This window comes from Dermacentor albipictus, chromosome 5, assembly GCF_038994185.2.
Source record: "Dermacentor albipictus isolate Rhodes 1998 colony chromosome 5, USDA_Dalb.pri_finalv2, whole genome shotgun sequence".
NCBI classification, from domain to species: domain Eukaryota; kingdom Metazoa; phylum Arthropoda; class Arachnida; order Ixodida; family Ixodidae; genus Dermacentor; species Dermacentor albipictus.
The window spans coordinates 170,662,748-170,677,598 of NC_091825.1; the positions used below are offsets into that span (position 1 = coordinate 170,662,748).

The window sequence follows — 14,851 nt, forward strand, 5'->3', positions numbered from 1 at the left end:
GGCATTAGGATGGCAATGACGATACATCTGATGGGTTGGTCTGGTGAATGCCTTGCCTGGTGGCAAGGAGTACAAAAAATTTATTAGAAAGACGGAAGGCCAAGCTGAGATTTTGCAGAGTTCATACTGATGTTGTCTGAGTAATTAGAGATACGAACCTGGAGGCACAGTTCTGGATGGATTCAAGCATATTTGTAAGGTTAGCTTGACGAGAGTCAAAAATGGTATTAGCATACTCAACTTAAGGTCTTACAAGTGTTTTATAAGCTCTTCCCCTTGAGGTGGCATGTGCCAAAGTGAGGTTGTGACGAAGATAAACCAGGAAACGATTAGCAGAAATAGTAATGTCAATAACAAGTTGTGACCATGTTAGATCACAGTAAATGTGAATATCTAGGTACTTAATGGTTAAATAAATGTTCTTGAAGCTCTCTAAATTTAGCCTTTGGCTCTTTTGTAGTTTATTTTTACAGGTAAAAATTTCGCTAGTAGACTTCGTCGAAGTCCATTACATAATGGCATTGCCACTGGTCTTTCCTAGCTTCTCGCAGTAAGTGTCAATATTTACAGTTTTCCAGAGAAAGGTTGTTTACTAACACAGCTCACATGATTTTTTTCTTTAGTGTCCCTTTAAAGTGAAGGCATTCCTCAAAAGAAAAGACACAATGTGTAAACAACAATGCCATGTTCCAAGCACTGTGGAAGCATAAAAGTGTCACAAAGCACTCACAGAAGGTACTCGTAGTGCTCCAGGCATTGTGCAGCAGTTCGGCCGATGATCGGTGCAATGGTTCGCCACTGAGTGGGCATCAGCTTTGCCAGGTGAAGCAGTTTCTCCTCCTCTTCCCGTGTCCATTCTGTTTTCTTGATGCTTGGGTCCAGCCACTCATACCTGCAAGACAAGCATTGGCAACTAATTGTTACACACTGTCACTACTAGATGCATGTCAACATCTTTGAATACAGTCCACAAGACCAACCACACTGAGGCCTAGCGACCAACCTACTCATTCAGCATGTGTGTATTCAAAATTAAATTACAATCAAGAGCGTGGTAGAGTAAATGAGGCAATTAAATTATTTACTCGAATCTAATGTGCACTTCTTTTTCTGCTAAAGCGGGTCTAAAAATTGCACACGCGTTAGAATTGGGTGTGACCTTATATCTGCGTTACCATATCGCCATCGGCATTTCAAAATGGCCACCTCTTACGCGCTTCGAGCCTAGCTGCCGTAGCTTCCTCCATGTGCTGCAGTACGTGTGCTTAGGCAATGCTTCCTATGGCTCAGGTTAGTGCACCATCTGCCTCCCCATTTTCTGCGTTTGCTCTATCAGCATGGAAGTGCCAACTGCAAAGACATGCCTAGTTCATCACGATCACGTTCATGCTTGTGTGCGTGTGACACCATGCTTATTAATTTAGTTAGTAAGCGAATGTTTAGAAATATTATACGGCCCATAAAACTACTATTCTTATTTTTCGTATAGCTGTCTACTAATTTGCTAGCATAATCGATGCTTCGCCTTTTGGACAAAACTGCGACTTTTTTTATTTATCACTACTTTATTGCATTGATAGTAAATGTTTGTTTTTTCCAAATGAGAGAAAGTTGTATGTAACAAGCATGTGATGCCCCCTTGGGCATAATCTTCGCTGGCCCGCCAGGCTCGGTGGCCTGCCAGGCTCAGTTAGGCAACATTGGTCACCGCACTAATAAACACCGGCGAGCACAGCTGCTCGGGTGGTCAGTGATCATTCATCACCACCCCGCTGCGGAGCGTCTGTCTAACGGAGGGTGCCTTGAGCCCTCCCTTGTTCACGAACCCAGGCGGATCGTGACACTGTATTTCTGTACGAAAGAATGAGGTGCACGGTACCGTAAAGAACTTCTCCATTTTTAGGTCATGGCAAACATGTGCGCGTTACCATCGAGGGCACATTAGAATAGAGAAAATACGGTATTGCATCTGCATAAGTCCGATTGCAGTACATTCTGAACATGTCCCCCTTCCTCGCCAGGACCCATTACAAACCTCAATTATGCACTGCAAGCTGTAAAACGCCATCTAAGGAGCATTTCACAGAAACAATTTTTCGAATTGGTTCATTATTGGAGGACATAGAAGAAATGAACTGTCCTGCTACCATGCCGCCAGAAGGCGAGTGTCAATGCCAACAGTGATTCAAAGAACCAGAATTTTTATTCAATATGTCATACTTGTTACAAAAATTGTTGCAAACTGGTAAGTTCAAAAAGTATTGAAGCATAAAGTTTGTGAAAATGTAACCCTGCATATAAAACAAATACTGCAGTTCTATAAGCTGCATCTGTTGGAACTGCACCTGTTGGAGCATCTCAACTGGACAAATTTGGTAACGAGTTTACAGGACACATGAAATTGTTACAATGCTTACAATGGTTTCGTATAAGTCCTACTTGTACATTAATGGTGTATTTTAGAGCGGTATATAGCACAGTTGACTACCATTAGTTCAACTTCAGTTAATTCGCTTAATTTGAACGCACTGAAAATTCCTGGCAGAAAACCATACATTGCTATGAAAGAAAAATTTGTTTAGTTTGAAGTTGAAACCATGCCACTTTGGTTAGCTCGACCCCTAGTGACACCTAACAGCGCCCCTTCAAGCATGCAGCGGTTGCTATAAGCATGAAACCACAAGAAGTTTAGCTACTGCTTCTCTAGGCCTGATGTTGTTTAACATAAATTTTTATCTTTTAGTGGTCAAAGCTCCTTCTGCTCTTGAAGCAATCTGTTGCAGCTTGTTTTGTTCCATGTTGCACTGAGTCGGTGTTTAAACATGTCATGGCTCTTCACCTCATGATGGTTAAGTCGCACTTCAAGGACAACAGACAAAGACATTACAGACTACTACAGCAATAAGAGAAAAGAATTGGAATTTGTTCCTTTTGCTGCCATTCGCTAATTCGACATTTTGGATATTTCGACAAATCTTAGGGTTCCCCAAGGGTCAAATTCACAAGAGCAGACTGTACATTTTGTATGTTTTCTATGTCTTAATAGATTCATTTACACAATAGCAATATTGTATTCATTGGTGAGTTACAGAGTTGAAAGCTTGATGGTAATTTTTTTCGTTCTGCAATTTTCAAGTTTTTGTTTAAAAAATTTATGGCGTAAAAAAAAATTTGCTTCCTAAAATCACTAGACCTTAACATTCTTTTGAAATCTTACAAACCTCATCAAATTTGGTGCAGTGGATGCTGAGCAGAATGTGTTTGGTCCCACATATTTTTAGATAGTGATAGTCCTGGGGTAAAGTTTCCTCTCTTAAATACAACAGGTCAAAGAGGATAATGGATGATAATAAAGCTTTAGCATCATTATCATCCATATGATATGATATTATCACATCAATATTAATGCATACCACCAAGAGCTTTATTCAGTCGAGATCACTAGAAGCATCAAAGACCATGTGACTGCCAAGGACTGATTCACCCTTGGCAGGCTCTCAAGTACTAACACACCTGAGTTGTCTACACAACCACGTATAGTATACTTGCATAAAAGCAGTGTGTGCTTGGGTTCTGAACAGACTGCCTCCTTCCCCCTCCAACGTGAGTGGAATGTTAGCAAAGGAGCAGCAGCTGACCAATTAAGTCAGAGGTGTTAATCCTGCAATCAGAGCAAACGAATAGAGCCCTGCAAATGAAGGAAGCAATCTCGCAGCCAGTTTTTCTCCACTTTTCAGTGCCACAGGTTTCCACCCGGTACACAAATTCGACTTTGTGAACCCTGGCGAATACAAGGAATGGGTGTTGCTATTCAATGGTTACAGATGAGCTTCAGGCTTCAACAGAGTGCTGGAAAAAGTTCCAAGACAGGACATTTCTGAGTGCTACGAGCTCTTAAGAGGCATGTAGTGTCCTCGGCACTTTAACGCTGACTGACAAAGACTGTTCCTCGCTGGAGCTGGTGAAGAAAATGCTCACCAGCCACTTGATTCACCCAACCAATGAGGTCTATAAGAGCATAGACTTCCACCACCATGTCCAGGAGGAAGTAGAGATAGCTGACGACTTCTATGCAGCAGTAGAAAAATGCTCAGACCTTGCAGAGTGCCCGAGTACTTTAAACAATAAATGAGCAAGATTTTCTAATGCATTGATAAAGCTGTCAACCTGATAGACACTACCCTTGTCTTTGTAGCAATGCATGTTGTACATGTGAGCATCTCAGGGTATTGATTCCCAGGGTGTCTACCAAGTTGACATTTCTGAATTCCCAGAATGTTCCAGGTTTTTCCAAAGTGCCTTTGCAAAATTCCCTGAGTGACACAGAACTTTGTTTTACATCAAGACAGGCTGACACCATGTTGCCCGATGCTGTCACTCTCTAGTAAGCATGCTAAAAAATTACTTAATCCAGTTCGAATAGTAACGAGTATCATTTATCTTATTCAAAAAGAAATCAGAAGAGACGGCTTAGTAAAATGCACAGTGAATAAAATATCTTAGAAAGAAATGGTAAAACTCATTCAAATCGAGTCGAACATTCTCAAATACATATGAAAAGGAGATGCATACAGAAACAAATGTTTTTGAATATGAGCTGTTTTTATCAATTGATAACAAGCTCATTGGTATGAGGCCCGAACTTTGTCACAAGTGAGATTCTCAACAGATGGTGTGTCAACCTCCTCAGTGTTGTGTTTCACTGCTTTCAAGAAGTTCTTTTGGTTTGGATAAGGGACACCTGCATCTCGGCGTCAGCCAACACTTTGTTTTTTGAACTGAAGCTCCTTGAAAGAAGCAGCGGCAGGCTTCCTGTCCCGTTCGTTCCTCAATGCATGCGTCCCTTCTGTTCTTGTCCTCCTTCCACTGCGCGTTCGCCCCACGGACAATTTAAAGCATCCTCTTCGTCAGTTGTACAGTCAATGTCCGATTTATTGGGCTCCCTAGGGGCCGGGAGAACGTCCGTAAAATCGGGCAGTCCGAAAAAATGAATGCATGTCTTTTACTGCCTTTAAAGGTTCAAATCACCACAGGCACATCGGGAAAGGCCTACCAGCACACTTATTAGGCATATCGGTGCTCGTAATGTGACAGGAGACGGCGGATGGACGCGTGTATAATTAAGGAATAGATACTCTGTCCCGTGACAATTGCCCCTTCCCACGCTTGTTATGCTTCACCGCAATACTTTTTAGTATGCTTCACCGTGTACCATTTCTGTATTGGGGTGAAACTGACTTTTGGGAACCAGCATTATGCAACGCGCCGTGCCAATGACAGTTAATTTGGTGTCAGAGCTGTTCTACCTTAAAATCAACTAAGTGTCAGCAACACTGTTGTGTGTGCATCAAGGTCTCTGGCCAATGCTAAAAAGCAGTTTAGTCACACCAAAAAGGAAGCACTGGATTTTACAGTGGGCATCAAATGTTTAAACCAATCCCTCTGTGGAATAAACAAGCAAGCTAACAGTTCTTGTCAAAGCAGTTCCGAAATTTAGCTTCAGGTAAGAGTTCCAAGCACATCACTTCAAGCCCCAAGTTCCCTTAAGTGAATGGCAAGGCAGAATGCACAGTACAAACCGATAAATAATTTTTCAGCAAGTCTGCTGATCCTCGTGCAGCAGTCATCACGTGATGTGATATTCCAGGTTTCAACTGGATAAAGTCCCTCCCCAAAGTCCTTTTTACCTGAGCAGCCCCCCAGAGAATACTACAAACAAGATGAAACAGCTCGCAAGCAGCAGAGGGAGAGCTTTAACAACTGTCATGCTGTATGCCTACTGTGACAACTTTCCACAGCTGAGGAGGTGGGGATACAAACCACGAAATTCGCAGGTAAAGTTCAGAGAGAAGTCAGGTGACCGCACTCCTGTGCGGTAGAAATGCCCACTGGTGTTGTCCAGCCTAACCAATGCCACTTGGTGTCGCTTGACTTTCACACTTAAAATATTCACAAGTTGACCTTGCAACATCTAAGGACGCCTACTTTGGATAAATGTGCCCTTAGCCAAATTTACACACTTGAGTCTGCTCAGGAAATGTGTAACAAAAGCCATGGTCATAGGCCCTGGGCAGAAAGGGCAAAAAAAAGCCATCACCGACAGTCCTCCATTGTACTCGGCAAGGTCAGGTAGACCAGCGAAGATGATGCTGAGATAAGGGCCCCTTATCAGCTTTCTCTACAAAAGGCAGGATGTAGCGTACGCCACCAGGAGAGCTCGATCTAGTCTGGAGTCCAAATTAGCCCAAGCATCAAGGATCATCTGATTTCCAACATGGAACTATTAAAGTGGTAGGCTCTCCTGTAACGTGCTGGTGTTGTCTTGCAGCGGCCTCTATCCAGGTATAAACTTGAAATAAAACAGTGTGTGCCTTTGGGTTGTAAAGAGACTGCCTCATTGTTCCTTTGCTACAAGCAAAACTTTCATTCGACAGTCACAAGCAAACAGCACAATAGAGTATATTTGCTTAATTTTACAGACAAATGAATTAACAAAAAAATTACTCACCAACGAGCTTTGCACTGCTTTGCAGACTTGCGATGAAGTAATGATGCTATTCGTGACCACTGGTTCTTGCCATATTTCATCACTGCTGCTTTAAGGATTTCATCCTGAAAAATGGATATTTCATGACAAAGAGCATGAAAAAAGCACTCTGTCTTTACAGCAGTTTTTATAAGCCCCATTAGTCATTGCAAGACAGGGCTTGCTTAAACATACAGCAAGTCATGATTTCTACTACTGCTTCCAACATTATCTGGGGCTTTAATTGCTATGATTACTTTTCGGGACACATTGACATTCACTACGCAACGCTCAGTAGATGCATCAATGCAAAGATGGGTATCCCTTAATGTGACACTTGTCTAGGCCATTCATTTAAAGGACCTGACCAGGATGCAGTGGTAAAGTAACGCTCACTAAGGACAAAAGGTCCACAGGCACTCCGACATTCTTTACCGCATTCACTTGCACTGATTTGGGCAAAAAGTGGATAGGATGATGATGTGTGGTGTTTTTTGGCGCAAGGGCCAGGTTTGGCCAAAGAGCGCCATGACAAGTGGTAGTGTTAACGATGTATTATGGAGGATGTGACTTGGCTGTAAAGTGGCCTAAAAATAGTCGCTGTAAAGTGCGTAAAATCCATGTACTATAAAATTATGGCGATGACGAATGACGAATACTATGAACATTAAAATCCATCGTAAAAGGATGATGCCAAAATAAAAATATATAGGATGGTAAAATTACTTGGAGCACTGCTGCCTAGCCAGAGCCCTTGAAACACAAGGGCCTAGAGGCATGTGCTACACTAAAGAGCTATCGCAGCGGCATCCTCTGAAGAGAGGACCCGCTACGAACATGTAGGGCTAAAAACATGCAAGACAACATCTTTCAGAAAACTTAGGACTGCGCTGGTGTCAAATAAAGGTTCTGGGCCGAGTAACATAACAGGATGAAGGGGGATGCGCTGCCGGTATGCTAAGGGAAAATAATTATTTCTTTCATATTCGGCTTCCCGACACTCCAGGAGGACGTGGAGGACGGTCAGCCTCTCCCCGCATCTACCGCAGGTTGGAGGATCATTTTCAGTGAGTAAATAGTTATGCGTGCCAAATGTGTGTCCTATTCTGAGACGACAGAATAGGACATCTGTTCGGCGTGATTTTGTTACAGAGGGCCAGAATCCTAACTGTGGCTTTATGACGTGGAGCTTATTATTTGTTTGCGCGTCCCATAGGCGTTGCCAGTGGTTCCGTAGTTTTCTCCGCAAGAAGGGCTTCAGATCTGTGACAGGAACTGCAGCGGTGGGATTAGCAGAATGCCATGCGACTGACGTGGCCATCTGGTCCGCCAGAACATTACCTTCGATGGCCCTATGACCTGGCACCCAGCATATAATCACATGTTGGTTAGATACATATGCTTTGCATAAGAGGGAATAGAGTTCTATTATAACAGGATTTTTGTGCTTACAGAACGATATCAAAGCCTTCACTACACTTAGGGAGTCCGTATATATAACTGATTTTTCGAGTTTTGATTTCTTTATATGCTTCACAGTCGACAATATTGCGTAGGCCTCAGCTGTGAAGATACTAGTTTCCGGATGCAGTACGCCGGATTCCGAGAAGGATGGACCGACGGCTGCATAGGACACCCCGTCGTGTGACTTCGATGCGTCTGTGTAGAACTCCGTGCAGGAGTGTTTGTGCTGGAGTTCCCGGAAATGCATTTGGATTTCAATGTCTGAAGCGTGTTTTGTAACTTGCATGAAAGATATATCGCATTGTATGAGCTGCCACTCCCAAGGAGGTAGCAGCTTGGCTGGATGCATTAGGCGGAGCTCGAGGAGTGGGACATGCATTTGATCACTGAGCTTCCTCACACGCAGCGAGAAAGGCTGTCTAATGGAGGGACGATTATGAAAGAGTGTAGCATATGTCATGTCGTTTATGGTATTAAAACACGGATGTTGAGGATTAGAGTGGACTTTCAGAAAATATGTTTGGCTGATGTATGTTCTCTGCAGATGAAGTGACCACTCATTTGATTCTGCATATAAACTTTCAATGGGACTTGTTCTGAAAGCTCCAGTGGCTAGTCGGATTCCTAGATGGTGGACCGGATCTAGCATCTTTAGCGCGCTCGGGGCTGCAGAATGATAGATCACAGCACCGTAGTCCAACCGTGATCGAATGAGGCTCTTGTAAAGATTCATTAAACATTTCCTGTCGCTGCCCCATGTTGTGTGGGATAACACTTTAAGTATGTTCATTGTTTTTAAGCATTTAACCTTGAGGTACTTTATGTGTGGAATAAACGTTAATTTCGAATCAAGAATGATGCCTAAAAACTTGTGTTCTTTGTTCACAGGAATTCGCTGGCCATACATTTTGATACTGGGTTTTGCAATGAGCTCTCTCTTTCTTGTGAAAAGCACACAAGAACTTTTGTTGGGGTTAACTTTAAATCCGTTTTCTTCTGCCCATTTGGACACTTTGTTCAAGCCCTGTTGAACTTGCCTCTCACATACAGTAAGGTTGCAGGATTTGAAACCCATCTGTATGTCGTCCACGTAAACAGAATAAAAAATGGCTGGCGGTAATGAAGCACGAAGGGTATTCATTTTCACGATGAAGAGCGTGCAGCTAAGTACACCTCCTTGAGGTACACCAGTTTCCTGTATAAAAGGTCGCGACAGTACATTGCCGACTTTCACGCGGAATGTAGGGTTGGACAAATAGCTTTCTATTAGGATGAGCATATTGCCACGGATGCCAATTCCCGACAAGTCTCTCAAGATTCCATAGCGCCACGTAGTGTCGTACGCCTTCTCCATATCGAGGAATACGGATAGGAAATATTGTTTATGTGGAAAGGCGTCGCGAATGTTTCCCTCAATGCGCACAAGGTGATCGGTTGTGGACCGCCCTTCTCTGAACCCACACTGAAAGGGATCGAGGATATTGTTGAGTTCAAGGAAATGTACAAGTCTGCGGTTAACCATTTTTTCAAAAAGCTTACAAAGACAATTTGTAAGAGCTATCGGACGGTAGCTTGCCGCCAAGGAAGGGTCTTTACCCTGCTTAAGAACAGGGACCACAATCGCTTCTTTCCATGCGGATGGGAGGCATCCCGTAGCCCAAATAGCGTTGAAAAGCGTGAGTAGTGTAAGTTTGGTGTCAGTGTGTAAATTTCTGATCATTTCGTACATGACTCTATCAGGTCCCGGTGCAGAGCTTTTGCATGTGGTCAAAGCAGCTCTCAACTCTGCAATACTGAACGGCCGGTTATAAGGTTCATTCTGTCTGGATTTTTGTATTATTGGCTTACATCCTTCTATTCGTTTGTATTTCAAAAATGATTGCGAATAGTGGTTTGAACTGGACACGCTCTCAAAGTGTTCTCCAAGTGTGTCGGCCTGATCTTTCAGTGTTTCACCTTGTGTGTTCACCGAAGGAAGTGAATATGTTTGTCGCTCTTTTATCCTATTAACCCTGTTCCAGACTTTGGCCTCATCTGTATAGGAGTTGATACCAGATAAAAACTTCTGCCAACTCTCTCTTCTGGCTTGTCGGCGGGTTCGCCTGCCTTGGGATTTTACTTTCTTAAATTGATAAGATTCTCCGCAGTGGGGGAGGCGCGTAGCATCCCCCACGCTTTGTTTTGTTTCTTACGAGCGATCCTACAATCGTCGTTCCACCACGGGACACGCCGTTTGCATGCCAATCCATTTACTTGTGATATACATTTAGTTGCGGCATCTATTATGAAAGCTGTAAAATATTCCACGGCAGCATCAATTCCTAACGAGGACATGTCATCCCATGACATACTAGTTAAGTTTCGGAATTTCTCCCAGTTTGCTGTCTCAGTCTTCCACCTAGGACCCTGTGGTGGATATTCGTCTTCTTTAAGTGTTCTTAATAGTACGGGGAAGTGGTCGCTTCTGTAAGGATCGTTAGTAACTTCCCATTCTAGTTCAGGCAGTATGGACGGAGAGACTATGCTCAGATCAATTGAAGAAAAGGTATTGTTTGCAAGACAGTAATATGTGGGTTTCTTCTTATTCAGAAGGCACGCACCAGAAGAGAAAAGGAACTGTTCAACAAGACGACCTCGCGCATCTATACGAGAGTCGCCCCACAGAGAGCTGTGCGCATTGAAATCGCCAAGAACAACGTAAGGTTCTGGCAATTGGTCAATAAAGGATTGGAATTCATGCTTCGTTAATTTGTAATGTGGGGGTATGTAAAGAGAGCTAATGGTGATGAGTTTGTTTAGGACTACAGCTCGAACCGCCACTGCTTCGAGAGGCGTTTGTAGCTGTAAAAGTTGACATGCAATGCTCTTATGGATAACAATGGCAACACCGCCCGATGATGCTACAGCACCATCGCGATCTTTGCGAAAAGTTATATACTGTCGGAGAAAGTTTGTGTGTTTGGGTTTTAAGTTTGTTTCTTGTAAACACAGCACTTTGGGATTGTGTTTGTGGATTAGTTCTTGAACATCATCAAGGTTTCTAAGGAGACCTCTGACGTTCCACTGAATTATCTGTGTATCCATATTGGAGGTCAATAAGTGCTGTGTGTACAGAAACAGAAGTAGTGATTATGAAAATTACAGAGATTAAATTACAGAGCCCTTTCGAGGCCCTGTAACGGGAGTTTTGTTCTTTCTGGAGCGTTCGAGGGAGCCTCGCCGCTCCTTAGGCGCTTCGTGCGCCTTGAGGATAAGTGTTGTGTCCATTGCCTCTACTGAGGCTCCGGACACGTGCTCTTGCGAGCGAGAAGTTTTCAGAGGGAGTCCCGCCTTGGAGGGCAAGACCCCTGCGCCCACCACCCCGGAGGTCGGTGGGGCTCCCTGAGGGATTTGGCTGCGCCGGCTGTTGCCAGCGCTGGAAGGGGCCGGGGAGGTTGGGGCAGCCTCGGCTGCGCCCACCTTCGGGGTCGATGGTCCCTTCTGCTCGGTTGGCGGAGCAGCGCTAGCTGCAACCACCGTGGGGGCAGATGGCGTAACTGCCGACTCACTGCGTGTGGGTCGGACAGCCGCCGGAGGCCGTTGTGACGCTGCCCCCTGACGCGCCACTTCGGCAAAGCTTTTCTTTGGCAGGTATGCTACCCGCCTGCGTGCCTCTTTGAACGATATATTTTCCTTAACTTTGATTGTAACTATTTCTTTTTCTTTTTTCCATGATGAACAGGACCGCGAGTACGCGGCATGTTCCCCATCACAGTTCAAGCAGTGTGGAGCATTCTCGCAATTTTCAGATGGGTGTTCTTGGGCACTACATTTCGCGCAAGTCTGGCGGCCTCGGCAGTTCTGTGAACTGTGGCCAAATCTTTGACACTTAAAGCATCGGAGAGGATTGGGGATGTACGGTCTGACTCGGATCTTTATGTAGCCAGCCTCAATGGTCTCAGGTAGCATACTTGATGCAAAAGTAAGAATTAAGTGCTTTGACTCAATCTCCTTGCCATCGCGCCTGATCTTTATTCTCTTGACATTGGTCACATTCTGATCGCTCCAGCCCTCCAGTAGTTCAGCTTCACTCAGTTCCATGAGATCGGCATCGGAAACGACTCCGCGGGTGGTGTTCATTGTGCGGTGCGGTGTGACCGTCACTGGAAGATTCCCAAAGGATACTAGTTTAGAGAGTTTCTCGTACTGTGTCTTATCACGCAGTTCTAAGAGGAGGTCACCACTTGCCAATTTAGAGACTTTATAACCTGGGCCAAAAGCTTCACTAAGTGTCTTTGCAACAAGAAAAGGTGAGATCATTCTCGCTGCCTTTTCTTTTTTCTCTGAATGTACTACATGAAATCTTGGAAAATTCTCATTATTTCGGCCAAAAAGCTTGAAAACTTCTTCGGTGCGCCCTCGTTTGTGAGGGCGGTCAGGAAGTGTTGGAAAAGAACTTGCCATAGATATGTGTGAAAATTCGGTAGCGCCGCCAGCCACCCACCATGGAGCCCAACAAGGGGACGCTGCAGGACCGCGAAAAGACGGCCTGCATGCGCCAGCTGTACGACACTACTATAACCAAATCTGTTATAACCAAGGTTGGCTATCCCACACAAGGTTAACCCTTGCCGCCGAGGAGAATGAAGTAAATGGAAGAGAGGAGAAGACAGGAAAGGTCAAAAAGTAAGAGATAAAGACGAAGATTCGAGAGGAAGAGATAGGAAGAGGCGACTGCCGATTTCCCCCGGGTGGGTCAGTCCGGGGGTGCCGTCTACGTGAAGCCGAGGCCAAAGGGGTGTGTTGCCGCCGCCGAGGGGCCGTAAAGGTCCAAACACCCGGCATTGGCTCAACCCCCAGGATCCCCTTTTCCCCGGACACGGCTAAGCCGCGCACGGCTACACGCGGGAGGGTCCAACCCTCGTGTGCTCGGGTACGTGGTGTCGCAACACACCAAACGCCTGCTTACGCAGACGCCCCTGCGGGGAAGTGGATAGGAAAATGGCGGGTCGTCTACTACTGTACTTTTGGTTTGGGGCACAACTCTTTGTTGCTCCAGCATTCCCATGTACGCTTCTGTGGCAAGATTATGACTGGCTGCTCAGCGATTGTCTGCTTGAATTTTTCCGTAAATAGAATATGTTTCGCACTCTGTGGAACGAAGTGCACAAGTGTAAATGGGCAGTCGCTGCCTCTGAGCCACAGGGAACGGTGGGTCTTGGGTCCCAAGATTAGCAGCCAGCATATGGAAAAGGTTGTGCTTTGCCACACACAGGCATTCTTGAAGAATCAGGTTACCAGCAGTTGCCTGACGATGGCTTCCACATACGAACTATGGTACCAAATGTCAACTAACAAATTTTCACAAAAACTGATAAAGGCTTCTGACAATAGTAAAGGTCCTCTGCTTGATAAAGGGCACCAATTCAGCATACTTTCATCGCATACTCTATTGCCTAGTTGCTGTCAAATATAGATTAAGAATGTTCAGCAGGGAATGGGCAGCAGAACAAAGCACCAGCTCGGCTAGTGATGTCACTACTAGGACCCGGAGCAAAGTAGCACGGTATGGCACCTTTGCTTTATCTAAGAAATTTAAGTTTCAACTGCTGATATCTTTGCACTGAACACAGAAGAAAGATGTGTTGCGCATGCAGTGTTAGGCTGTGGCTAAGCATGAAGCTCGAGTGCAGCAGGGGAATGAACACTCTGGTAAAGCCGTAATTAAGAGGCATAAGAAACACCAGGCTTATTCAGGTTTATAGTTAAAGAAGCTGCACTCAAGCCATTTACCAGTACTCAAGCTTTACCTTAAGATAAAGGAAGGGTACGCAATACGAAGGTAAGTAAATTGTTTCTCGGGTATGATACATAAAAACTACAGATTCACACGCATTTAAGTGGACGTGATATTTGCATGACGGTGTTACATGAAGCTAGTCTTTAGTAGCACAAGACATGTGCGTGAAACAATTTCTCCCTTACAAAACAGCATACCACATGCAGTGGTGTATACCGCTTAAATGAAGGATGAAGAGTACACGTCTTCTGGAATTGTCAAGCCTTGTTTGCATTGATTGTCCAGCTAAGTTGCACAACACTCAGGATGTTATGCAGAGGTTTTGCAGGAAAAGCAACCACGAGGGCCAACACAGAGAAAGTGACAGCACAGATAGCACCGCAGTAACAACAGCATGTTGCCTTGAAGCAAAAGTGGCTGTACAAGATGCTGTACCACACAATCCTTTGCAAGAATCTGGTTCTGGCTATCTACCTACTGGCAATACTGAGCATGGTTTACCAAAGGCAACCAATCCAGAATATGGTCCTTGCCTATTACATTCAGACTCTGCCCATTATTCAGCTACTTAGGTCAACTTGGATTTAATGGCACTGAGGAAATTTGCATACCCCTAGTCAAAGGCCATCGCTATTTTACGATGACAAGCTTCTTTTATACATTTTCACACATCAAACAAGCATATAATAGTCTGCATGGGACACAAATGTGTATGTTGTTAGGTTTGTTTTATTTACACACTAACACACACACACACACACACACACTTAATTGTACACACTTAATTGTACAAGAAGTAAATAGCTTATTAGGATGAATATAACGCAAGTATATATATACATTTTTAGTTCTGACTTCAGAACATGCCTCGTGTTATACTTGGGCTTGTGACATGAATATAAAGCAATTCTTTGTCCATAACTTCACGTGCACTAGGCCTGCTCACCATGATCACTGTGCCCACTTCAACTTCACCTCGTGCAAGAGTGGAAAGCAAAGAGTTGTCACTGTGAATTATGCAAAATCTTAGTTTTGATTTCAAACGCTGTTAAAGCCATAGTAATGTGGTTATGGCGAATTAA

General features: G+C 44.3%; 1 protein-coding gene across 1 annotated transcript in view; it reads right to left on the reverse strand.

Annotated features, from left to right (window-relative positions):
• Cdc5 (cell division cycle protein 21) overlaps window positions 1-14,851 on the reverse strand; it is a 198,326-nt gene that overhangs the window by 178,345 nt on the left and 5,130 nt on the right. Inside the window, exons 2-3 of the mRNA XM_070539319.1 lie at window positions 6,509-6,612; window positions 731-892 (exon numbers count right to left, since the gene is read on the reverse strand). Of these exons, the coding sequence (XP_070395420.1) occupies window positions 731-892; window positions 6,509-6,612 (266 nt within the window). The remainder of the gene's footprint in view (window positions 1-730; window positions 893-6,508; window positions 6,613-14,851) is intronic.